The sequence below is a fragment of the Sinocyclocheilus grahami genome, unplaced genomic scaffold (genome assembly GCF_001515645.1).
Source record: "Sinocyclocheilus grahami isolate Dianchi unplaced genomic scaffold, SAMN03320097.WGS_v1.1 scaffold658.1, whole genome shotgun sequence".
Lineage (NCBI taxonomy): Eukaryota > Metazoa > Chordata > Actinopteri > Cypriniformes > Cyprinidae > Sinocyclocheilus > Sinocyclocheilus grahami.
The window spans coordinates 238,011-265,505 of NW_015505837.1; the positions used below are offsets into that span (position 1 = coordinate 238,011).

Consider the following 27,495-nt stretch of genomic DNA (forward strand, 5'->3'; position numbering starts at 1 on the left):
TCGTCCCCCGCACTTTTTCGGGCAAGTGTGTTCGCATAGAGGTTTTCAAGAGCCGGTGTGAATAAATATAGATTTAAATTCAAAGAGACAGGATAGTCTGTGCATGATCTGATGTGTTATTCTGACACAGAATAAGGCGAGATGAACATCGCTGAGCGCTAAACACTCTGTGCAGTGTATGTTTCATTCATACTCGAAGCCGGAGGGCGCTCTCACGCAGAAAGTCGTACGAGGAAATTCCTAATATGGACAAAAGCGTCCAGCTATGCTGTATGAAAAGCAACGCTGTTGTTTTCACAGAAAAACAGAAACGTTAGGAAACATGAAGACATTAAACATACAATTGCGACAATATATGTTTTATTTGTGTTTGTCAAGTCATCTCCAGGTAATAAATAAAGTATATGAACACTAATGAATGTAATATTTATTACAGTATAGAAACTATTCTGCCTTATTATGTGATAAAAAAGTGTTTGTAGTATATAAACAAATCATTATTATTGGTCACTGTCCAGCAGTTATCTGATTTCTAAGCCAATTAAAGCTAGAAATTAGAGAAAAATTACAGTTGCCTATACACTACCAGTCAAAACTTTTTGAACAGTAAGATTTTAAATGTTTTTTAAAGAAGTCTCTTCTGTTCACCAAGCCTGCATTTATTTGATCCAAGTACAGCAAAACAGTAAAAATTGGAAATATTTTTACTAGGCTATTTAAAAGAACTATTTTCTATTTGAATATATTTTAAAATGTAATTTATTTTTGTGATCAAAGCTGAATTTTCAGCATCATTACTCCAGTCTTCAGTGTCACATGATCTTCAGAAATCATTCTAATAATCTGATTTGATGCTCAAGAAACATTTATTATTATTATTATGTTGAAAACAGCTGAGTAAAAAATTTTCAGGTTTCTTTGATGAATAGAAAGTTCAGAAGAACAGCATTTATCTGAAATAAAAATCTTTTGTAACATTATAAATGTCTTTATCATCACTTTTTATCAATTTAAATCATCCTTGCTAAATAAAAGTGTTAATTTCTATAATTTCTTTTCCCCAAAAAATTAAAATTATACTGACTCTAATCTTTTGAATGGTATAGTGTATAATGTTACAAAAGCTTTTTATTTCACATAAATGCTGATCTTTGGATCCTTCTATTCATCAAAGAATCCTGATAAAAATTACTCAATTGTTTTAAATATTGATAATAATAACAATAATAATTTAAAAAAAGGTAAATCCGCATATTAGAATGATTTCTGAAGGATGTGACACTGAAGAAAAATCATATAACAAAAAGGTAAAGTATTTGTATCTGTGAGTGAAGATCTCTAAATTTGAAAGCGACGTGGGAAATTGTATCCTATTTATCATATATCATGTTCTTCAAATTTTCTCATTATGGCAAAAATGATCTTGCATATCTCCAGGATATGCAGAATCTGCTTGGATAAAGGAAAGACGCTCAATGAATAATTCATTGCAGAGAAATCCAATAGCTCAATCTAAACTTACTTGACCTTAATTTGAACAATCCCGAATAATATGATCTCTCTCTTTCACAACATTACTGCTTTTGCTGTACTTTGGATCAAATAAATGCAGGCTTGGTGAACATAAGAGACTTTATAAAACATTAAAAATCTTACTGATCAAAAGCTGTTTACTGGTTGGTTATATAGATTACAGAAATGTTATATATATATATATATATATATATATATAAAACATTTCTGTCCCCCTCACTTCTGAAATGATGGCTATGCCCCTGGACATGAAAAACAGCGCATACCGCAGGAACGGTATAACGGAAAATATTAGCGGTTTTGAAACCGTGAATTCAATATAAAACTCATATCAACTCATATCAAAAATCATATAACAAAAAGGTAAAGTATTTGTATCCGTGAGTGAAGATCTCTAAATTTGAAAGCGACGTGGGAAATTGTATCCTATTTATCATATATCATGTTCTTCAAATTTTCTCATTATGGCAAAAATGATCTTGCATATCTCCAGGATATGCAGAATCTGCTTGGATAAAGGAAAGACGCTCAATGAATAATTCATTGCAGAGAAATCCAATAGCTCAATCTAAACTTACTTGACCTTAATTTGAACAATCCCGAATAATATGATCTCTCTCTCTCTCTCTCTCTCTCTAGATCATGAGGCCTGCAGTGAAGTCATCAGCTGTAGTTTAGCTCTGCACAGACACCTGTTGAGTGTGTCTGCAGGCCACGTTCAGCTGAGTGTCACGGATGCACCGCAGGTCGAGAGCACACCAGAGGAAGCTGTGTTTCACCAAGCGGTTGTTGTGCTCTCTTGCGCCTCCTACAGGAACCAGATCCTACATGTGTTTCTGAGACCTGCTCTGTTAGCAGTGGCCATGCAAAGTGCAAACTCCAACAGAAAAGGTGTGAGAGAAATATGTTCCCTTTTAGTCAGTCACGTTCAACGTTACGTCAGTAGTGACTGACAAATTGGGATCTTCGTTAGAGAGACCAATCACCTTGGAGTGTTAACAAAACAAGCCAATAAGTGTTGGCGTGCGATCTTTGCGTCGCGCACCCCGCCCCGCAGCACGGGTATATAAGGAGATATATATATACGCACATTCAGCTTTTTGCTTCGGAGCCGAGCCTTTCAGCTGGTCTGGTTACTGAGCACAGTGTCTACAAGACAGCGTTTGCAGTGTTGGTGTTACGGCGCGTCAGCGGGGGTTGCTAGTCCAGTGCTGCTGTTAGTGTTGGATGGCGTGCTGCAGCTCCTCAAACTGTGGTCGCGCTGCGACCTCTCCTGGGTGCTTCAACACTTTTTTTCTAAAAGAGCAATCTAAAAGAGCAAATCTAAAAGAATTCCACGAGTGACGCGGCGTCTTTTTAAAGATGGCCTTTCATTCGTGTGTTTCTGGGTGTGGTCGCTTCCTGGCTCCATCTGATGGGCACGAATGCTGCATCTTGTGCCTGGGCATTGAGCACGTTGAGGCAGCGCTCGTGGATGACTCATGTTCTCATTGCGGGGACATGACCATCGTGATGTTGCAATCAAGGCTCCTCCTCATTAAACGAGGGGGAGTCCCCCTCCCCATGCCCCGTTTTAGTTCCTCCCAACAGCGGAGGACTACTTCAGCGTATGGCCAGGGCGATCTGAGGATCACAGTGAGGGCTTCCCTGTCGAGTGCATCTCCACGGGCCCCTCACTCCTCCAGCACATCACACCCTCTTGTGTTCCGTGATGAGGTGGCTGAGACTCCAGACAGGGCGAGGTCTAGCGTCTCATTCGGGCCTCTGGCAGATGACAGGATGTCGATCACTGCTTAGGGGGACGAGCTAGGCTCTGGAGATGAGGACTCGGCTGCGCTGCCTCCGTCAGGAAGAGTAATGTTGCCCGAGTCAGATCCAGAGCTGACTGCTATGATTTCCCAGGCCGCCGAGAGTGTCGGGTTGCAATGGAAACCACCTCCATCTCCTGATCGCTCGAGGTTGGATGATTGGTTCCTGGGGGTGTCGCAGGCCGATCGCCAGCAGCCACCTCTGGTTCCTTTCTTTCCGGAAGTGCATGAAGACGTTACTAGATCTTGGAGGGCACCTTTTTCTGCCCGAAACAGAGCTAGTGCTTCTTCTGTCCTCGCTGCCTTCGATGGCGGGGCGGCTAAGGGGTATGTGGAGATCCCCCCCAGTCGAGTGCACTATTGCGATGCAGCTCTGCCTGCAAAGCGGCTCTGCCTGGCGGGGTAATCCGCGCCTCCTGTCCAGGGCCTGTAAGTTCTCATCCGCTCTAACGGCCAAGGCATACAGAGCTGCTGGACAGGCTGCCTCCGCCCTGCACGCCATGGCCCTCCTGCAGGTCTACCAGGCCAAGGTGTTGAAGCAGCTGCACTTGAGCATAAATGCAGGATTGAGCATTGTTATATTGTGCATTGTAATGCAGGAACTGCACACAGGAACTGCACACAGCGACGGACCTCGCCCTCCGGGCGACGAAAGTCACAGTGCGGTCCATCGGTCAGACAATGTCCACCCTGGTGGTCCAGGAAAGACATCTATGGCTGAACCTGGCAGATATACGAGGGAGGCCGACAAACACTGTTTCCTGGACTCCCCGATCTCCCAGGCTGGCCTCTTCGGTGATGTGATGGAGAGCTTCGCCAAGCAGTTTTCCGCCGCACAGAAGCAGACGGAGGTGATCAGTCCCTCCGCCCGCTCGTCACCGAGGGCGCCCTCCTACTGCCTCCACCTCCTCAACAGCAGCCTCCACAACGGCCGCAGCATGGAGCTGGCAGCAGGAAAACGGCGCAGCCTGTCTCTGCCCCTGCCAGGCCCGTAAAGCGCCAGGGCAAGCGGCGTCCCTGAGATGGGCGACCCGGAGACTCTGGATCCTGCTCTTCAGGAGGTGGTGATCGCACCCCTCCTTCCCCCGGAGGAGGGCCGGGTGGAGAATCTTTTGTTTCCTTTTTGTTTTGTGCCGCCACTGGCTCCCCAGCCAGTGATATCAAAAACATTCGATAAAAGAGCAGTTTCCTATTTCTATGGGTCTGAAGAGGGCAAGGCTGGCCGTGTGCGAGAACACGGCCTCGACACTCCCGTCCCCCTCTCCTTTCGCTAGCAGGCAGCAGGGCCCGGTTCGAGGATGATATGCCTTCTCACGCGCCCCCTACCCAATCGTGGAGCCAGGTAAGTGTTGCACCTCACAATCAGAACCCACTCCGGGACGCTGTGCCTTCCGGGTCGGGTCCCTGTGCTCCACCTCGCTGCGCCACTGCGAAACTGGTTCGGTGGTTCCCCTAGTTCCGCTTGTTCGGTTCCTGGGGGCCTGGCTAGCGCTCCCCAGACTGTCTCGCTGGCTCACGAGAACCATCAGACTCGGCTATGCGATTCAGTTTGCTCGGCGTCCTCCCAAGTTCAGGGGCATTCGGTTCACCTCTGTGCCGAGCAGGGATACTCCCGTCTTGCGAGGGGAAATCGCAGTCCTACTGGCGAAGGATGCGATAGAGCCGGTCCCTCCAGCCGATATGAAGTCGAGGTTTTACAGCCCCTACTTCATTGTACCCAAGAAAGGCAGTGGGTTACGACCAATCCTGGACCTGCGCGTTCTGAACCGGGCCCTTCGCAGGCTCCCGTTCAGGATGTTGACGCAGAAACGCATCTTTCGATGCGTTTGTCTGCTCGATTGGTTTGCAGCGATCGACCTGAAGGACGCGTACTTTCATGTTTCGATCCTCTCTCGACACAGGCCGTTTCTCTGCTTCGCGTTCGAGGGGTGAGCATATCAGTACAAGGTCCTCCCCTTCAGGCTATCCCTGTCACCTCGTGTCTTCATCAAGGTCGTGGAGGCAGCCCTCGTTCCATTGAGGCAAAGAGGCATTCGCATTCTCAACTACCTTATACTGGCCCAGTCTCGAGCGCAGTTGTGCGAACACAGGGACGTGGTACTCAGCCACCTCAGCCGGTTGGGGCTTCGGGTCAACTGGGAAAAGAGCAAACTCTCCCCCGTGCAGAGGATCTCTTTTCTCGGTATGGAGTTGGACTCGGTCAATCTGACAGCACGCCTCTCAGTAGAGCGCGCTCAGTCAATACTGAGCTGCCTGGAGTCCTTCCAGCGCAGGAGGGCGGTTCCACTGAACCAGTTTCAGAGGCTCCTGAGGCATATGGCATCCGCTGCCACGGTCACGCCGCTCGGATTGCTTCATATGAGACCGCTTCAGCATTGGCTTCACGACCGAGTCCCAAGATGGGCATGGCAACACGGTACTTACTGGGTCCCAGTCACCCTGTCTTGCCGCCAGACCTTCAGCCCGTGGTCGGACCTTGCCTTTCTTCGGGCAGGAGTTCCCCTAGTGCAAGTGTCACTTCAACACTTCAAATTGCTGCTGCACGACAAGCACGTAGTGGTCCGGACAGACAACACTGCGACTGTTGCGTCAACCACCAGGGCGGTCTACGCTCCCGTCGCATGTCGCAACTCGCCTGCCATCTCCTCCTTTGGAGTCAGAAGCATTTGAGGTCGCTTCACGCCGTTCACATTCCAGGCGAGCTCAATCGTGCAGCCGACAAGCTCTCACGTCAGCCCGCCCTTCCGGGAGTACCCAAGAAAGGCAGTGGGTTACGACCAATCCTGGACCTGCGCGTTCTGAACCGGGCCCTTCGCAGGCTCCCGTTCAGGATGTTGACGCAGAAACGCATCTTTCGATGCGTTTGTCTGCTCGATTGGTTTGCAGCGATCGACCTGAAGGACGCGTACTTTCATGTTTCGATCCTCTCTCGACACAGGCCGTTTCTCTGCTTCGCGTTCGAGGGGTGAGCATATCAGTACAAGGTCCTCCCCTTCAGGCTATCCCTGTCACCTCGTGTCTTCATCAAGGTCGTGGAGGCAGCCCTCGTTCCATTGAGGCAAAGAGGCATTCGCATTCTCAACTACCTTATACTGGCCCAGTCTCGAGCGCAGTTGTGCGAACACAGGGACGTGGTACTCAGCCACCTCAGCCGGTTGGGGCTTCGGGTCAACTGGGAAAAGAGCAAACTCTCCCCCGTGCAGAGGATCTCTTTTCTCGGTATGGAGTTGGACTCGGTCAATCTGACAGCACGCCTCTCAGTAGAGCGCGCTCAGTCAATACTGAGCTGCCTGGAGTCCTTCCAGCGCAGGAGGGCGGTTCCACTGAACCAGTTTCAGAGGCTCCTGAGGCATATGGCATCCGCTGCCACGGTCACGCCGCTCGGATTGCTTCATATGAGACCGCTTCAGCATTGGCTTCACGACCGAGTCCCAAGATGGGCATGGCAACACGGTACTTACTGGGTCCCAGTCACCCTGTCTTGCCGCCAGACCTTCAGCCCGTGGTCGGACCTTGCCTTTCTTCGGGCAGGAGTTCCCCTAGTGCAAGTGTCACTTCAACACTTCAAATTGCTGCTGCACGACAAGCACGTAGTGGTCCGGACAGACAACACTGCGACTGTTGCGTCAACCACCAGGGCGGTCTACGCTCCCGTCGCATGTCGCAACTCGCCTGCCATCTCCTCCTTTGGAGTCAGAAGCATTTGAGGTCGCTTCACGCCGTTCACATTCCAGGCGAGCTCAATCGTGCAGCCGACAAGCTCTCACGTCAGCCCGCCCTTCCGGGAGAATGGCGACAGTCCAGCTAATCTGGAGATGCTTCAGAGACACTCAGGTAGACCTGTTTGCCTCTCCGGACATGTCCCACTGCCAGCTGAAGTGGAACCTGCTCATCGATTGTTGTTCTTCCCGGCGGGAAGACCCCCGTAGATGCCCGATCGCGGTCGTGTTCTCCTTTCTGCAAGAAGGGCTGGAGTGAAGGCTGTCTCCCTCCACCCTCAAAGTGTATGTTGCCGCTATCGCCGCACATCACGATGCAGTAGGCGGCAAGTCTATTGGGAAGCACAACTTGATCATCAGGTTCCTAAGGGGTGCGAGGAGGCTGAATCCTCTGCACCCCCACCTGGTACCCTCTTGGGATCTCCCCTTGGTCCTGACGGCCTTGAAGGAAGAGCCCTTCAAACCTCTGCAGTCAGTAGAGCTTAAGTTTCTGTCGCTAAAGACAGTGCTCCTCACTGCATTGACTTCAGTTAAGAGGGTCAGGGACCTGTAGGCATTTTCGGTCGACGATTCATGCCTTGAATTCGGGCCGGCCGACTCTCACGTTGTCCTGAGTCCCCGGCCTGGATATGTGCCCAAAGTTCCCACCACGCATTTCAGGGATCAGGTGGTGAACTTGCAAGCGCTGCCCCGGGAGGAGGCAGACCCAGCCATTGCTCTACTCTGTCCCGTTCGTGCTTTGCACATTGCACCTCAGACCAGCACTTTGTCTGCTTTAGAGGACAGCAGAAGAGAAAGTCTGTTTCCAAATAAAGACTTGCCCACTGGATAGTGGAGGCTGTAGTCTTAGCATACCAGGCCTAACGTTTACCGTGCCCACTTGGAGTGAGAGCACACTCCACAAGAGGAGTGGCATCTTCTTGGGCATTGGCACGAGGCGCCTTGATAGCAGACATCTGTAGAGCTGCCGGCTGGGTGACACCTAACACGTTTGCGAGATTCTATAATCTCCATGTAGAGCCTGTGTCCTCTCGTGTACTTACCTCAGATGGTCAGTGACACCGGAACCGCTCGGTGTCCATCACGCTTGCTGCGCCATTCCCCTCTATGGACTGAATACGTGCTTCTCAGTTCTGTTTCCCTTTTGGTGAACCCTGTTGAAGTTCCTGCCGCACCCTAGGTGGTCAGGCATGGCGGAGCGCAAGACGCCAGGTCCAGCACTCGTGTGTATGCCCAAGGTCAGTCCTTGTGCTGGGCTAGGTGCCCGTGTGTAATGATTCCTCCTTCGGGTGATCCCACATGTGTATTCTTCCACTCACGGTAAGCCTGTGTCTTTCCCTAGCAGAGATTTTCTGCCATCTCTGCTGCGTAGTATCTCACCCCAGGCAGGCTGAGTCTACCGCAGGGACTTCCATATGTTGCACTTCCCTATGGCCAGTCCATATGTGGAATTCCACATGATACCTTCTATATGCAGGATGTGGCTTCCTTAGCGTTCCCCTACTTGGGTACGCTTTCCCAGTGTTATCCAATGTCCCACTGTATGGATCAGCAGTGGCAGACACCTCTGCCTAAGCCCTGTCCTATCCTCCGCCCCAACTGGTGTGAGGGGGACATGCTGGCTTTCGCAGGGCACTGGAGGGGGTCAGCAAAAGTGGGGTTTTCCATACGGATCCCAATTCGTCAGTCACTACTGAAGTAACGTTGAACGTGACTGACTGAAAGGGAATGTTATGTTCCGTCGCCACAGTTGCTGTACCACCGCTGTACGGCCGAGGCACACCGTCTCGGCTCCTCAGCGAAAAACTGAATGTGTGTCTGCACGCAGTCTCCTTATATACCCGCGGGGCGGGGTACGCGACGCAAAGATTGCACGCCAACACTTATTGGCTTGTTTTGTTAACACTCAAAGGTGATTGGTCTCTCTAGCGAAGATCCCAATACGTCAGTCACTACTGACGTAACGTCTCCATTCCCTCCTTCAGGGAACGAGGGTTACATACGTAACCAAGACGTTTTATAAATGTTACTAGTTTTTCTCTGGATTAGTAGATTTTACCAATCACAAAGTCATTTGTGTTCTAGACGACGTCTACAACTGTTTCAACTTTCTGAGAAACATGTTCTCCAATGAATTTATTCTTTGCCCTGGGGACTCGGTTCAGGTTAGACCACAGTCACAAAAATCTTGTCACCATGATTTGTAACTGAATATGTGAGAATCATTTGAAAGCCAAACTTTTACTGTTTCAGTTGAAACCGAATGAAATCACAAGTCCTTAAAAGAATCTCAGCTCTAGATTGTAATGTCAAATGTCTTTTCATGACATGTTATCGTGTGTGTTTTTGTAGGACTTTGAAGAAGCGTGTTATTTGCTCATGAAGCGTGGAGTGTTGCAGGTATTGGAGCATGAGATTGTGATGTCAGCAAGCGGTCACAGCACCCTCGCTTTCCTGTCTTCGGTTCTGGACCCCTTCCTGCAGGGATACCAGGTGACACCTCATACACAATGTGCAAATGTATACTGCTCTGTTCAAAAGTTCAGTCAGTATGATTTTTTCTTCTTCAGTTGTTTTCAACATTGATAATAATATGAAATGCTTCTTGAGCAAATCAGCATATTAGAATGATTTCTGAACGATCATGTGACACTAAAGACTGGAGTAATGATGCTGAAAATTCAGCTTTGCATTGCAAGAATATTTGACAAAAAAATCTATTAAAATATATGAAAAGTAAAATATATTAAAATAGCTTTTTTTATTGTAATAATATTTCACAATATTAATATTTTTACTGTATTTTTAATCAAATAACAGACTTGTTTCAAGAACAATCTTACTGAGCCCAATCTTGTGATTTTAGCATGAATAGCAGACCTGCCAACCTGTACGCATTTTGCGTAGCGGGTACGCATTTTGACCTTAAAGTACACTGGTACGATTTGTCACTAAACTACGCAAAAACCCAGTGACCTGTCCACGTGCAGTAAACAAGCAACAGAAAAAGATGAGGAGTTCAACCAATCAGTTTATTTTTTTATTTCTCTCCAAACTGGCTCTATTTGTGTGTCCGTGAGTCGTGCGTGAGATGAGGAAACACGTGTATGGTATTTCCTGGAGTCGTGAGCTCTATTTTTTCGGTGATGCATATGTGGACTTTCTGCACAGGGGCACCCTCTAGTATCCAGTATGAATGAAACAGACATTACATGTGTTCATAGCACTAAATAATGGCCAATCTATAAAAATAATACTTCTCTCAAAATAAATGTAAGGTAGACATGTGATAATCCATGTTTTTCTACAGTGTACAACAATGTACTGGAGTTACAATGTACTTGTTTTTTTTAAATAGCATTTAAAATCGCTAAAAAGAACTCTGTTGTGCCAAACCATCAGAACCAAACTGAAAACTGTTTTAAGGTTGAGGTATTTTTTGACCCTTGTATTACTGTATTGTTGCATTCCTACTGTTTACTCTAAAATACTGTATAACAGGAATATCACAAACTGAGTGCAGACTCCGAGAACTAACCTATGAAAAATATTTAACACGAAGTCTAGCATTTTGCACATTGTGCAATTACGATTTTGACATTAGCCATCAAGGAGCTTCAAGTAATGTAGGAATAGGCTATATGACCTATAGGCTATGGATTACAGGCAATAATGTTCAGTTTCTTGCACAGGCCAATCGTTTCACTTCATAAGATCTCAATATATCGTCAGGAGTCATGGGTATTTATTTTGTCTTGCCTGATATGATTTTTTTGACTCTCAAAGTGACGGTAGCCGCTTTGCATTTTATGAATTACCAAGGATCATGATTTCAGCTAAAAATCTTCTTTTCTGTTCTACTTATGAAAAAAGAGTCACATACACATTGGATGGCCTGATGGTAAATTAACAGCAAATTGTCATTTTTTTGGGTGAAATATCCCTTTAACTAGTAGGCCCTGTATAAAACTGCTTATTTATTAATTGTTTTCACATAGGAAAAATTGTAGGTTTAATTAACTGCTATTGAAGGTCATATTAATTTGTGTGTGTCTTTGTGCAGGTGGTGAGCCGCTATCTGTGTGAGGAGACTAATGAGAACCTGACGGAGAAGGAGTTTATTCCTGCTGTGAGGAATTTTGCACTGAAACTCATATTAGCAGGTAACACAGCATGGCAGTGGAGGTTTAAATTGTTTACACACCAGGTCCTGTTTACACCTGGTATTGACATCCATCTCAACTGATCCGATTATGCATGTCCTGCGCTGCGTCCGCTTGTGATCAGATCCGGTAGATGGTGTTGCAATTGTCTCAGACCACTAAAAGCTTATTTTGCGTCGGTTTGAAATTTCAGTCTTCTGCTTTCTCTGTGTGTTTGTCATCATGGCATCAGGCCGTCTGAAATGTTATGAAGCTTTATCCTCCGACCTGCAGAAGAACGCTCTAGCAGCTTTTCTGAGGCTCAAAGCCGTGAGGAAGGTCAAAGTGTAAGTCCATCTACATCTAGTCTGTGTTTCATGGGCTTTTGAAATGTTATGGTTGTTTAACTGACGTGAACTCTCTCTCACAGAGGAGATCAGGTGACGCTGAAGGTAAACAAGATTGCAGTGAACTCATTGGAGGATACGCTGGGTAAGAGTGATGTCACATCTCATCAAAATAGCTGGTGTTCAAGTATGGCAATGTTTGAAATAGCAATCTAACATACTAGTCTAATTATATCTGCAGTATATAATGTTTATTGTACACCCAAAGTTAATTTGACTGTAAGCATGGGATACCTGGATCATGTACAGTACTTTGGTAATAAGAAGTATAAAGCAGACTACACTGTCTGCAATACTGTATCCCAAAATGCATTGTGGCTGGCAACCAGTGTGACGAATGAATGGGAAGGAAAATAATTTTTCTCTTTCTTCTTAACTTTTTTTATTCGTCTGTTAAGTATTACATCATTTGAAAAAGAGTTATTTAGCTTTTAGCAATATTTAGTTTCTGTACTTAAAAATCCGCGTGAAGAGGTCATTTAACTACAGATATAGCATTCTAATGTTTGATTTTATTTTAAATTTTTTCCTGGAATGCCTTCTGTGTCACCAATATTGTTATTGTCAAGTGTATGTACTGTATATATATATATATATTACTAAGTTATCTTATCACATACAATTTTTTAATAATAGTAGGCAATAATCAGTGTAAACTGTTCAAAATAAATAAATAAATAAATTTTTATTGTAATACACTGTTAGATTTACACCGATTTAATTGCTGAATTGTTTTGCAAAAGCACACAGAGCATTATAGAGCATTAGATTGTATAAATAAAACTTATATTTTTGTAACTAAAATGACATGCAAAAGACTCCCAATTTATATTTATGAATGCGAATAGTTTTACAAATTACACAAAATTGCTCATGTGCATAATGTGCTCATGTTTTAATAACTACAGTAGCCTTATGTTTAGATTACCGCAGATATGTGTTCAGAAATAAAAGAGGATTTAAAATAGTCAGCAAGAAACATACAATTTTCTTTTTTTTTTTTACATTTTGATGAAAATAAGTACATATCAGGTAAACTTTGAAGGACTTGTTTTATAAAATGGTCCCAAAAAACATATTATTATTATTTTACAAGTACTATTAAAGAATATTTAAAAAGTTATGTATATACAAAATAGTTTGGTCTTTTTTTTAAATTTTAGTTCGAATTTGAATTTTATTTAGTTAAAATTTGAAAATTGAATTATATTAAAGGGGTCATATGATGCGATTTCAAGTTTTCCTTTCTCTTTGGAGTGTTACAAGCTGATTGTGCATAGATAAGATCCCTGAAGTTGCAAAGACTAAAGTCTCAAAACCAAAGAGATATTCTTTATCAAAGTTAAGACTCTTGCCACGCCCCCCTAAAACGGCTCGTTCTAACACGCCCCCACATATCTACCTCACTATGTGGAAATATTACAATTACTGAATTGTTTTTATTGAGTGAATGCAACAACAACATCTAAATATGTAATAGGTAAAACGTAAACCAGTGCACACACATATTTAAAAATTATTAAAACATATTTTAAAAATAAACATTATAGTGAACTATATACTTTTTTTGGCCCAGATTTTATTGCTTGCTTTTAAAATGCAGTAATTTGCTCTTAAAAAAGTAACGTTTTAAAAGTTTCCTCAGACAGAATTCGTTTGTTTGCCTCATTTTCCACTGTGACCCAGTTCTTGTCTCGCTGTGCTGTAGTGCCATGGCCTCCTGCATCTTCGTTCTATTTTACAGCTACGCTTGTTTACTTTTCTTTTCCTCTGTCACACAGGAGGTAAAATTCCTACCCAGAAGCCCATCCTCGCTCGACTGTAGTCGTATACGCACACGTGGAGTCTCTGGAGGGCCAAACCAAACTAAACTGCCTTCATTAACATAATGCCAAATTTTGCAAGGTGGCATGGCTTCGCTGACTACAAAGGTTACCTGTCATCGAGCTTTAAAGGGACGTCACGGGTTTGCCATCTGGGACGCCCACGTTACGCTAGAAACACTCTTTTTATCTCTCTCCCTCTCTGACAAGCTTGACAGCAGGTTGCCGTGTCTGTGATCAGCTTTCGATCTTCACCGTGTCTTTATCAGACGAGTTTTAAACTGCTCTAAAGTTGCCAAGTAGATGAAGACAGTGACACTTTAGATTTTTTTTTCTTTTTTTTTTTTTCCGCATTTGAACGTCCTGTTACCACCGTTTGTATGTTTTATCTACGTCTGCACTAAAGAGCCTTCGCTTTGATTTGAAACACTGTTACTGTTTGTTCTCACTGGATATGTTGATTTCTCTAGATATGGCCGTCTGTTGCATTTGCTACGGATCAACGTTTTTAGGGATCATGTTACAAAAATAGATCACTCGAAAGTGTGTTAACTCCTTCAGAGCTAAAGAAAAATTGTCTTTTTGTATCTGCTCTTATAAAAGAAACTTGTAGTTAAAGGAACAGTTCACTCGAAAAAAAAAAATTGCTGAAAATTTACTCAGGTCATCAAAGATGTAGATGAGTTTGTTTCTTCATCGGAACAGATTTGGAGAAATGTATAGCATTACATCATTTGCTCACCAGTGGATCCTCTGCAGTGAATGGGTGCCGACCGAATGAGAGTCCAAACAGCTGATAAAAACATCACAATAATCCACATAACTCCAGCCCATAAATTAACATCTTATAAATCAAAAAAATCTGCATCTTTGTAATAAACAAATATATCATTAAGATGTTTTTAACTTCAAACCATTGCTTCCAGCTAAAATACGAGTCCTTTATATTGTTTTCTCTAGTGGACTTGGACTTGTATTTTGGCCAGAAGTGAAGGTTTAAAGTTAAAATGCCTTAATGATGGATTTGTTTCTTATAAACAAGCAGCTTTTTACTTCACAAGATGTTAATTGATGGACTGAAATCGTGTGGATTACTTGTGGATTGTTGTGATGTTTTTATCAGCTGTTTGGACTCTCATTCTGACGGCACCCATTCACTGCAGATGATCCATTGGTGAGCTGAGCAAGTGATGTAAAGCGGAATTTCTCCAAAGCGAACTCATCTACATCATGGATGGCCTGAAGGTGAGTAAAACTTCAGCTAATTTTCATTTTTGGGTGAACTTCTCCTTGATTAACAGAAAGGCTGTTCTCATGAGCCAAATATGGAGACTCTTTACTGCCACAACAGTGTTTACAGGCCTCTCGTAAACTGCAGCATTTCTGCTACAAAATAATAATGCATAATGAAGCGACGGGTTTTATTTGATGCATTACTGCATTGTTTGGATATTTCACATTATCTTTAAATAAGTAATACGATGAAATATTTTTATTATTAAAAAGGATCAGCCGATACAGAGGCATGTCGCAAATGCGGAATCTCTGTTCGCTCGGTTTAATGTCCCTGTTATGTTTTTTTTTCTAAGCATTATATCCATTTTTCAGACAAAGTTAAGCTTTTAAAATGATGTGGAGTTGGTGCCGTATCAGTTTCGGTTTCTGTGTTTTTGGTTTTTCACACTGCAAACTAAAACTGAACTACAAAGTTTAGATACAGTTATGTGCTGCATTTTTTCTAGGGAAAGAAAAAATCTAAAATTGTGGCCATTGTGTGGATTAGAATGGGAATTCAGGTATATTTTTATCCCATATTTTGGACTGATCATCAGACATTATTTGTCTGTAATCACTGAATGGCTGATGCAACTATAAAACACAAGCCAAAGAAAAGTAAAGCCATAGCATTCATTCACTCTTTCTTGCACAGTTCGTTGAATTAAGTAAAAAAGCTGAAGCCATATTTATGTTTACATTGACAAGCAGCTTTTTACATAATTAGATGAATTCATCTTGTGGATTGAAATGGTTTTGAAAGAATCTGTGGAAATCATTCCTTTCGACTTTTTTTCCCCTTCTATGGATTGAGTGTCTTTCTAATAATGTTAATATTGTGATTGAACAGTGTTTCCGTCTGATAAATTTGGAGAAATGCGACTAAAACTAAAGATTAAGTGTATTAAAGCTACGTGCAACCCAAATGCTGGCCATATTATGTGTTTTTGTAATATGTAGTGTATATGATCAATATTTCTGGTTTTCTCCAGCCATTTGATTACATTTTCTTTTCTTACTTTTTTTTTTATTTGATTTTTTTATTTTTTTAACCCAGCATTTAGTTATCACTGTGATAGCAAAGCTGAATTTTCAGCATCATTACTCCAGTCTTCAGTGTCACACGATCCTTCAGAAATCATACTAATATGCTGATACTCATGAAACATTTCTTATGTTGAAAACATTTGTGCTGCTCTTCATTTTTGTGGAGAGCACGATACTTTTGTTTTTCAGGAATCTTTGATGAACACGGTTCAAAAGAACAACATTTATTTGAAATAGTCTCCTTTCGACTTTTTTTCCCCTTCTATCTATGGATTGAGTGTCTTTCTAATAATGTTAATATTGTGATTGAACAGCGTTTCCGTCTGATAAATTTGGAGAAATGCGACTAAAACTAAAGATTAAGTGTATTAAAGCTACGTGCAACCCAAATGCTGGCCATATTATGTGTTTTTGTAATATGTAGTGTATATGATCAATATTTCTGGTTTTCTCCAGCCATTTGATTACATTTTCTTTTCTTACTTTTTTTTTTATTTGATTTTTTTATTTTTTTAACCCAGCATTTAGTTATCACTGTGATAGCAAAGCTGAATTTTCAGCATCATTACTCCAGTCTTCAGTGTCACACGATCCTTCAGAAATCATACTAATATGCTGATACTCATGAAACATTTCTTATGTTGAAAACATTTGTGCTGCTCTTCATTTTTGTGGAGAGCACGATACTTTTGTTTTTCAGGAATCTTTGATGAACACGGTTCAAAAGAACAACATTTATTTGAAATAGTAATGTTTTTACTGTCACTGTTGATCAATTTAATTGGTCCTTATGTAATAAAAGTAATAATTTAATTTCTAAAAATAAATAAATACTGTCATTAAACGTTTGAATAGTAGTCCATGTTGGAAACGGGTCTCAAGATAAAGGTCTGGAAATCATTCTTTACTATTAGTATTTCACACACATTATAATAGTATATATAATATTATAAGTATATAAGAATAATAGCAAAGTTAGTAAAGCCACTGACATTATGCAATAACACAAATGGAAATATATAACAGTAAATAAAAACTAATTTTAACGCCCCTTTCACTCAGGACTCTTCTTTACTAAATGAATTAAAGGTTTTGTTTTAAAATACAATAACACATTTTATTTCAATCTTCCAAATCAAGTCTGAACAATCTGCTGGGAGTCCAATAAAAATCTTCGATTTAGGCAACTTTTGTCTCATCCTCATCCTTGCTGTTGTTGGTTTATCAGTCTTGTCCTCTAGATGGCAGACTTAGATGTGGATTTACCAGCTCACATTAATCAGCCTGTATATTTTGGCCAGTTCGAGCCTTGCACCAAATTTGTGCAGCCAAGCAAAACCTTTTACTCATATTTCCTTTCCATTTCATTCATCTTGTCAACAGGATATCAATCACAATGGCAGCAATCTCTTCCACTGAGCACACAGGACATGTCTACTGCGGGTTCTTGACATTTCCAGTGTTCATGCTGTAGCTACAATTCGGCATATCGTAATTGTATCTGTTTAAATAACAGTGATCCTGAATATCCAGGTATGCACATCAGTCTGCTTCTTATGAGAGCACCTGGAGATTTGGTTTGGTGCTCACACTGCACTCATTAAATATAACTTTAAACAATCAAATAATTTAAAATGGTAATAATAGTATTATTGCACTTTATTTTTGTATTTTTCTATAAACAAAATAAAGTGTGATAGTAGTATATTTAAAAATAATAAATAAAACATTAAATTAAAAAATACAATTATTTATAGTACACGTTAATATTTATATTTTCTTTTATTTCTCTTTCTTTTATATTTTGATATGAATTTTTTATTATTTTTTTAAACCTAAAATCAGCAAGCTTTTATTTTGACGGGCATGCGAAGCGCATCAGTAGTGAACGAAATTTCATTTTTGCTCTGAAACCGATAGCACATATCCTAGATTTATGCTTTCCGTTCGAATGCAGCAATCTCTTCCACTGAGCACACAGGACATGTCTACTGCGGGTTCTTGACATTTCCCGTGTTCATGCTGTAGCTACAATTCGGCATATCGTAATTGTATCTGTTTAAATAACAGTGATCCTGAATATCCAGGTATGCACATCAGTCTGCTTCTCATGAGAGCACCTGGAGATTTGGTTTGGTGCTCACACTGCACTCATTAAATATAACTTTAAACAATCAAATAATTTAAAATGGTAATAATAGTATTATTGCACTTTATTTTTGTATTTTTCTATAAACAAAATAAAGTGTGATAGTAGTATATTTAAAAATAATAAATAAAACATTAAATTAAAAAATACAATTATTTATAGTACACGTTAATATTTATATTTTCTTTTATTTCTCTTTCTTTTATATTTTGATATGAATTTTTTATTATTTTTTTAAACCTAAAATCAGCAAGCTTTTATTTTGACGGGCACGCGAAGCGCATCAGTAGTGAACGAAATTTCATTTTTGCTCTGAAACCGATAGCACATATCCTAGATTTATGCTTTCCGTTCGAATGGAAATCTTAGTCGATCTTAAACGGTGATTGATTGTGTATTAACAGCTGTCAATCATGTCCATATGCAAATGAGCAGTCTGAACATTTACCCAGGGCATTTTTTATATTGGTCGCGCATGTGCACCTGCACAGTGTGCGCACTATTTATGTGCATCTCTGTGTATCTCTTTTCTTATTCATACATCCATAGTTTTATTTGATTGATTAGGCTCATTTAGCAAAACACATTCATCAAATTAAAATAAGCAGTGAAGTCCTGCTGTTTATTCTGCCATGTGGAACTGGGAATATAGGATTGGCCAGAGTTTCCACCTCTACCAGAAAATCTCTGATGAAACCGAAACTTTGAGGTCTGTTCGGTGTCATTCTGTCTCAAGGTCACATCTAATTATCACAGCCCGGACTTTTTGTCCACTGGAGTTTTTTTTTTTTTTCAATGTCACTGGACATGTTATCAATATTTCATTGTCTGATGACTAAAAGTAAGTAACACATGTCACATTTTTAAAAAAGCAATGCAGACATGATGTTGGGAAATGGCACTGGCTAAGCTAAATTAAAAAGGTTATGAACAAATAAGTGAAAATTATGTTTTACTATGTTGATACACAGTAAATATGTGATGTATTTATGCGCAAATGAAATCAGGTCTGTATAGAGTATTTGCCCGTGTGCATACCAGTGTTTGGATGAATGAATAAAAATGCTCTTAAAGAAGTCTTAATTTCTACTGAGAAAAATGCATTGTAGTCATTATATATTTGCTTGGTTATTTTTAAAGATAGCTTATATCATCTTAGTCACTTTATGGTGTAGTTATTCTTAATCATGAAAATATGTTAACTTTTAAAAAAAATGACATTTCACATTTTATTGTTGAAGCTAAAAATGGTCAAATTAAACAGTTCCGTTTTTTTTTTTTTTTTTTTGCATTCCAGTTTGCATATTCTATGTAACTTTCTAGTATAAAGAGTGTGAGTGTGTTCACACTGAAAATTCCAGCAGGAAGTGCTCAATGTCACTGGACATGTTATCAATATTTCATTGTCTGATGACTAAAAGTAAGTAACACATGTCACATTTTTAAAAAAGCAATGCAGACATGATGTTGGGAAATGGCACTGGCTAAGCTAAATTAAAAAGGTTATGAACAAATAAGTGAAAATTATGTTTTACTACGTTGATACACAGTAAATATGTGATGTATTTATGCGCAAATGAAATCAGGTCTGTATAGAGTATTTGCCCGTGTGCATACCAGTGTTTGGATGAATGAATAAAAATGCTGTCTTAAAGAAGTCTTAATTTCTACTGAGAAAAATGCATTGTAGTCATTATATATTTGCTTGGTTATTTTTAAAGATAGCTTATATCATCTTAGTCACTTTATGGTGTAGTTATTCTTAATCATGAAAATATGTTAACTTTTAAAAAAAATGACATTTCACATTTTATTGTTGAAGCTAAAAATGGTCAAATTAAACAGTTCCGTTTTTTTTTTTTTTGCATTCCAGTTTGCATATTCTATGTAACTTTCTAGTATAAAGAGTGTGAGTGTGTTCACACTGAAAATTCCAGCAGGAAGTGCACTTCAAATATGGGAATCATGCACTTGTTTAAGAAAGAAAGAAAAAAGAAGGAATGTTGGACACTTCATGCATTTAAAGTTGCCATATGTACCTTTTTCACTGTACTAAACAATAAAAATACCATAATATGTTCGCAAATATTTAGGAATCATGCTAAGTTCATGTGCTTGTTTCTCCGAAACGCAGTGCTACATTTCTACTTGTGCATTCCGTGTCAGAATGTCTGCTTTTGTTTTTGTCTGTGTGACTCCGCCCACTGCCAATTTACCCAATAGTGTTTCAGCATCCTGGGTTGCCAGCTCACGGAAAACACAGCAAACTCACCAGCAAACTCAGAAACTGAAGCAAACGAACTGGGGCCAGTTGCATAAACAGCCACTATGTTAAGATCGTGTCTTAAGGACTAGTTTGACCAACTAGCAGTTAGCCAAGGGGGTAACCACTTTTAAAATTCTTACTTTTAAAATTCAGATTAGAGCAGTCTATAAAATAAATACAAAAATAACATGACACAACTTTTAAGACTAGTCTAAGCAGTTTATACAACCGGCCCCTGGGTCAGAAATTGCAGATTCTTCCCAACCTAAAACATAACAGGGCGACGTTTTTGCGATTATATGATATTCAGAAAACAGGTACCGACCCTGGTACCTTAGCAACCACATAACTACACCCTAGCAACCGCCTTAGCAACACCCTAGAAACCACCCTGGGTACCCAAGCAACCACATAGCAACAGCTTAGCAACCCCCCGAGTACCATAGCAACTGCATTGCAACACCCTAGCAACTACCCATGGTACCCTAGCAACCACATAGCAGCGCCTTAGCAACCATCCAGAGTACCCTAGCTACTAAAACTACTTTAAACTTCAAACTATTTAAGACTGACCGTCAAACTTAAAATGTTTAAAACTTGTACATCTTTTTAAAACTTCTTAAACGTATTATTTTTTTAACTTTTCAAACTTTTTTAACCTTTTCAAACTTTTTCAAACTTTCTGGTCTGGCTTTCTCAAGCCAACTTCAAAGTTTGTCTTGACGAACCTTTTGATATATTTCTAGTTATCTAGTTTTTACCTCAGCATCCATCTAAAAAAAACTCTATGACCAGAAGCAAAACACGATTTGACTAACTGGTATTAAGAAGACTGTATTTATATCCATCACAATGTTTTCATACGTGTCAAATTAAATATGTCATCTATGTCATCTAAGTCTGTTCTCTACATTAGACCACGAGCAGCTCTACATAGTTGGAATAAGCATGAACAGATCCATAGAAACTTGGCATTTAGGGCATTTTTTATATTGGTCGCGCATGTGCACCTGCACAGTGTGCGCACTATTTATGTGCATCTCTGTGTATCTCTTTTCTTATTCATACATCCATAGTTTTATTTGATTGATTAGGCTCATTTAGCAAAACACATTCATCAAATTAAAATAAGCAGTGAAGTCCTGCTGTTTATTCTGCCATGTGGAACTGGGAATATAGGATTGGCCAGAGTTTCCACCTCTACCAGAAAATCTCTGATGAAACCGAAACTTTGAGGTCTGTTCGGTGTCATTCTGTCTCAAGGTCACATCTAATTATCACAGCCCGGACTTTTTGTCCACTGGAGTTTTTTTTTTTTTTCAATGTCACTGGACATGTTATCAATATTTCATTGTCTGATGACTAAAAGTAAGTAACACATGTCACATTTTTAAAAAAGCAATGCAGACATGATGTTGGGAAATGGCACTGGCTAAGCTAAATTAAAAAGGTTATGAACAAATAAGTGAAAATTATGTTTTACTATGTTGATACACAGTAAATATGTGATGTATTTATGCGCAAATGAAATCAGGTCTGTATAGAGTATTTGCCCGTGTGCATACCAGTGTTTGGATGAATGAATAAAAATGCTCTTAAAGAAGTCTTAATTTCTACTGAGAAAAATGCATTGTAGTCATTATATATTTGCTTGGTTATTTTTAAAGATAGCTTATATCATCTTAGTCACTTTATGGTGTAGTTATTCTTAATCATGAAAATATGTTAACTTTTAAAAAAATGACATTTCACATTTTATTGTTGAAGCTAAAAATGGTCAAATTAAACAGTTCCGTTTTTTTTTTTTTTGCATTCCAGTTTGCATATTCTATGTAACTTTCTAGTATAAAGAGTGTGAGTGTGTTCACACTGAAAATTCCAGCAGGAAGTGCACTTCAAATATGGGAATCATGCACTTGTTTAAGAAAGAAAGAAAAAAGAAGGAATGTTGGACACTTCATGCATTTAAAGTTGCCATATGTACCTTTTTCACTGTACTAAACAATAAAAATACCATAATATGTTCGCAGATATTTAGGAATCATGCTAAGTTCATGTGCTTGTTTCTCCGAAACGCAGTGCTACATTTCTACTTGTGCATTCCGTGTCAGAATGTCTGCTTTTGTTTTTGTCTGTGTGACTCCGCCCACTGCCAATTTACCCAATAGTGTTTCAGCATCCTGGGTTGCCAGCTCACGGAAAACACAGCAAACTCACCAGCAAACTCAGAAACTGAAGCAAACGAACTGGGGCCAGTTGCATAAACATAGCCACTATGTTAAGATCGTGTCTTAAGGACTAGTTTGACCAACTAGCAGTTAGCCAAGGGGGTAACCACTTTTAAAATTCTTACTTTTAAAATTCAGATTAGAGCAGTCTATAAAATAAATACAAAAATAACATGACACAACTTTTAAGACTAGTCTAAGCAGTTTATACAACCGGCCCCTGGGTCAGAAATTGCAGATTCTTCCCAACCTAAAACATAACAGGGCGACGTTTTTGCGATTATATGATATTCAGAAAACAGGTACCGACCCTGGTACCTTAGCAACCACATAACTACACCCTAGCAACCGCCTTAGCAACACCCTAGAAACCACCCTGGGTACCCAAGCAACCACATAGCAACAGCTTAGCAACCCCCCGAGTACCATAGCAACTGCATTGCAACACCCTAGCAACTACCCATGGTACCCTAGCAACCACATAGCAGCGCCTTAGCAACCATCCAGAGTACCCTAGCTACTAAAACTACTTTAAACTTCAAACTATTTAAGACTGACCGTCAAACTTAAAATGTTTAAAACTTGTACATCTTTTTAAAACTTCTTAAACGTATTATTTTTTTAACTTTTCAAACTTTTTTAACCTTTTCAAACTTTTTCAAACTTTCTGGTCTGGCTTTCTCAAGCCAACTTCAAAGTTTGTCTTGACGAACCTTTTGATATATTTCTAGTTATCTAGTTTTTACCTCAGCATCCATCTAAAAAAAACTCTATGACCAGAAGCAAAACACGATTTGACTAACTGGTATTAAGAAGACTGTATTTATATCCATCACAATGTTTTCATACGTGTCAAATTAAATATGTCATCTATGTCATCTAAGTCTGTTCTCTACATTAGACCACGAGCAGCTCTACATAGTTGGAATAAGCATGAACAGATCCATAGAAACTTGGCATTTCAATTTCTTGGCCTTTACGTCGCTCAGTGTCATATTCACAGCTTAAAATTGAAAAAGATAATAATAATAATAATTGGTTTTTGCTTTGCATTTGAATACTCAGGAAATGAGAGGATTTGTTAAAGCAGCCTCCTGTGGTCGGCACAACCAGTCACCGAATCTTCAGGGGATAATTCACCCCGCACCAGCCCTTGAGTCGTTGGACACGCTGTTTCCTCTTCCACCGGGAAGCGGCTCCGTCAGATGAGTGTTCAGGAGTGTCTGCGCCGTGGGAATCTCCATCAGTGCGCTACTGACAGCAAAATAAATAATGATTCTCACATGGCAACCGCAACGAAGTGACAGCCTGGAGATGATTTAATAAAATTCAATACAATCTAATTGAAGTTGTGAGCGAAAGCCTCTTGAGAGCGATCCCTTTCTAGATTTGTCACACCCACTGAACTGCGAGTTATCACTGTGGGAGAAACATGGATGAACCACACAGCTGGTGGTTACTGAACTTAAACTGGGTTCACACACTTTACACTTGCCCTCAGCAGAAGGTATGGACTCTTTGTGGTCAAAAAACATGTTTTACGTCCTCTGACAAGATGGAATCATAGTCTATAGTTAAAAAATCAGAGTCTATGTTCATCATAAAGTGCACAATTGAAATCGGGCAGCTTCGACTGCCCAAAATCTGCAGACTGGCTTTGACTTTGGTAACTACGTATTATAAGCCTCTAAAAATGATATGTTTTAAGTTTTGCTTTAAACAGAGATTCTGTAGAAATTATTCTTATAGCTAAAGATAGGCTACTCCACAGTTTGGGGCGACTATGACAAATGCCCTATGGGATGAAATGCTGTGTGAAATGCTGTAAACTGGGAAAATGTCTCAAAATCCAAATGAACCGAACAAGATCGACTCGAACTAGACGTCAATTAATGCACGTGTGTCACCTGATCCACATATGCACGGATTCCTTTTTGCATGAGCAATTTATGATATAATAATACAGAACAGAACATTTTTATTCACAAACATGTCTGTATTTGTACAAATTGCAGCACAATCATTTAATCCCGAATTCCACAAACTCAAATTGAAAGGCATTTGTTTGTGGTTAGTAAGATACATGTATAAAATGTATGCAGTACATGGATAATTGTGCGTGCATCTATTAATCATTTTGAGTCTAATATCATCCCATAATGCCCAGTCTCCCTTTCTTTTTAACCATGATCTGGGAACCTTCAACAGTTTCTGATTTGAAGACCTTAAACATCTAGTAGATATGTTAACAGTCACAAGTTCAGAAGGTACCAGCCCATTTAAGACCTTAAAAACAAAAAGTAAAATCTTAAACTCTGTTCAAAAACAACACTGGCAACCAATGCAGAGAGAGCAGACAGGGAAAAAAGCTCATATTTACGTGTGCCAGTAAGAAGTCTAGCTGCTGCATTTTAGACTATTTACAAGGGGTTCATATAGGATTGACCAATACCTATATAAATTGAATTGCAGTAGTCTAGACGAGAAGATATAAATCTTCCTTATACCAAGAAAGAAGAAACTATAGAAACTGTATAGATAACAATAGCTATAATGACAACTTTAACAATATCAGCATTTACACTAATGGACCATGTTTATTATAATCACACACACTGCAGTTATGTTGTCTACAGCTTTAAATGCTTAAGCTCTTTAAAGTCGGGTGGATTCTGATTGTCAATGTGTTTAAAGGGGTCATAGGAAGTCGTGGCCTAATGGTTAGAGAGTCGGACTCATAACCCAAAGGGTGTGGGTTTGAGTCTCGTACCGGCAGGGATTGTAGGTGGGGGGAGTGAATGTACAGCACTCTCTCCCACCTGCAATACCACGACTGAGGTGCCCTTGAGCAAGGCACCGAACCCCAAACTGCTCCCCGGGCGCCGCAGCATAAATGGCTGCCCACTACTCTGGGTGTGTGTTCACGGTTTGTGTGTGTTCACTGCTGTGTGTGTGCAATTTGGATGGGTAAATGCAGAGCACTAATTCCGAGTATGGGTCACCATACTTGGCCACACACGTCACTTCATGATGCTATTTTAAAGATCAATATTTTGTGTATTTGTTGATTATTTTTCAAATACTGTATATTACCTCTATGCCCCGCCTCTCTCAAACACGTCGTTTTCAACAAAGCCCCCTCCTTTGACAAGCGCAGTCTGCTCTGATTGGCCAGCTGACCCAGTGCATTGTGATTGGCCGAACACCACAAGCACGCGTCGGAAATGTAATGCCCCCTTACCATAATCGCGAGCTTCAGCTTTCAAAATAAATATCAAGGCAGTTAATAATGTCTTTAGTTGTACCATCAGTTCAAGCCCGAAAGGGCAACAGAGTCGCGTGACAGACACAGTGATGATGCAGTACACAAGCCGCGGTTAAGACAGCTGACGTGCTATGATTTCTGACAGACAGTTCACTCTCCTGTGATGTGAACCTGTTCCCCTCTCACACACACACACACACACACACACGACGCGTTACTCTGTGCTGCACAAAACTCTGCATTTGAGCAGTCAATAGCAAATACTTAAACTAATAACAAAACATACTTACAGTCGCTGATTCAGAAGCGCCAGATTGTCATAGCAAAGTCGGAATTGACCCTTTTTTTTTTTAGAAATAGCCTTTGTGCACAGCCAGCCTTGTAGTCTCCAAGATTAAAAAAACTGTCGTCCATAAAATGCGTTGCACAAATACGAACATCTGGGTTGTGCTGTTCTGTTGTAAATAAATCTTAACCAATGATTCCTAATTGCATCTACTTCCGGAAGGCCAAATAAAGTGCTTTTGCTTTCGCACTGAAACACACAGCGTCTCCCTGACATGCTGCTTCAACACTACTGCTCTACCTGAAACCACGCCTTCTTTCTTTGCATGAACATTTGGGTGGCATTATGCTAATATTTCCACATAGTGACGTAGATATGTGGGGGCGTGTTAGAACCCGGCGTTTTAGGAGGGCGTGGTTGACTCTTAACTCTTATAAAGAATATCTCTTTGGATTTGAGACTTTAGTCTTTGCAACTTTACAGATCTTCTTTATGCACCAAGAGCTTGTAACACTTCAAAGAGAAAGGAAAACTTGAAATCGCATCATACGACCCCTTTAAATCGCTGATCAGCTGGTTGATCAGAAAAAAGTAATTAAAATGAAATTATCCTTCATCTATGGCATTAAAGGGATATTTCACCTAAAACTAAACATTTTGTCATCATTTACTCTCCTTCATGTCCAAAACTGTGGTTACCAACATTCTTCAAAGTATATTATTTTATGTTCCACAAAAAAAGCACATCATACTGGTTTAAAACGTCATGAGGGTGAGTAAATGATGACAGATTTAAATTTTTGGGTGAACAATGAATGTTATAGCTGTGGTGTGGACTTTGCTATCATAGAATTCTAGTTATAGTTATCATCCTTGGCGTTGTAGCGTCTCGACCAATCTGACACACTAATTTTTATTTGATTTAACAAATCAATTATTCATTAGATTAACAAGTCGTCACAGTCCCCTCACTCAATATACTGGATGCCAGGATGTCTGCTGAACACCAGGCCCTCTGGTCACCGTGACAACTAATCATGATATCACTGGTTTTATGACCCCCCAGGAATGTGAGAAGGATAGCCCACTCTTGTCCCAAGGAAAAGCAGAGTAGAAATGGACTGTGTTCTAGTTAATTCATAGAAAAAACGTTATTTGAATGAACACACATATTTCTTCAGGCCATTGAGTATATTATTGTCATTGTGTATTTTGTCTTTGGGATGATCTTAAGTTGGTTTGCAGGTCAAAGCTGGGTTAAGCTGGTCTTGGAACTACTAATATATATACATGTATATATATATATATATATATATATATATATGTGTGTGTGTGTGTGTGTGTGTGTGTGTGTCAGTGCATTTAATGGTATTGAATGCTTACCATCTTACCATATGAATGTACTATGGTATACTCAATCAACACATTGTTTTACCATCATCTGTATGCTAAAAATCATACATTTGGTTGATTATAGTGTTGACTAGTTTAGGATGTGCATGTGAAGGTCATTTCACAGTTACACAATGAACCCTAATCAATGTGAT

At 40.4% G+C, this 27,495-nt stretch overlaps 1 protein-coding gene across 1 annotated transcript in view; it reads left to right on the plus strand.

Annotated features, from left to right (window-relative positions):
- gnpat (glyceronephosphate O-acyltransferase) overlaps positions 1-14,084 on the plus strand; it is a 28,439-nt gene extending 14,355 nt beyond the window's left edge. Inside the window, exons 9-15 of the mRNA XM_016242434.1 lie at positions 2,173-2,424; positions 9,146-9,225; positions 9,413-9,553; positions 11,124-11,223; positions 11,456-11,549; positions 11,633-11,694; positions 13,391-14,084. Of these exons, the coding sequence (XP_016097920.1) occupies positions 2,173-2,424; positions 9,146-9,225; positions 9,413-9,553; positions 11,124-11,223; positions 11,456-11,549; positions 11,633-11,694; positions 13,391-13,434 (773 nt within the window). The 3' untranslated portion in view covers positions 13,435-14,084. The remainder of the gene's footprint in view (positions 1-2,172; positions 2,425-9,145; positions 9,226-9,412; positions 9,554-11,123; positions 11,224-11,455; positions 11,550-11,632; positions 11,695-13,390) is intronic.
- The last annotated feature ends 13,411 nt before the right edge of the window (positions 14,085-27,495 follow it).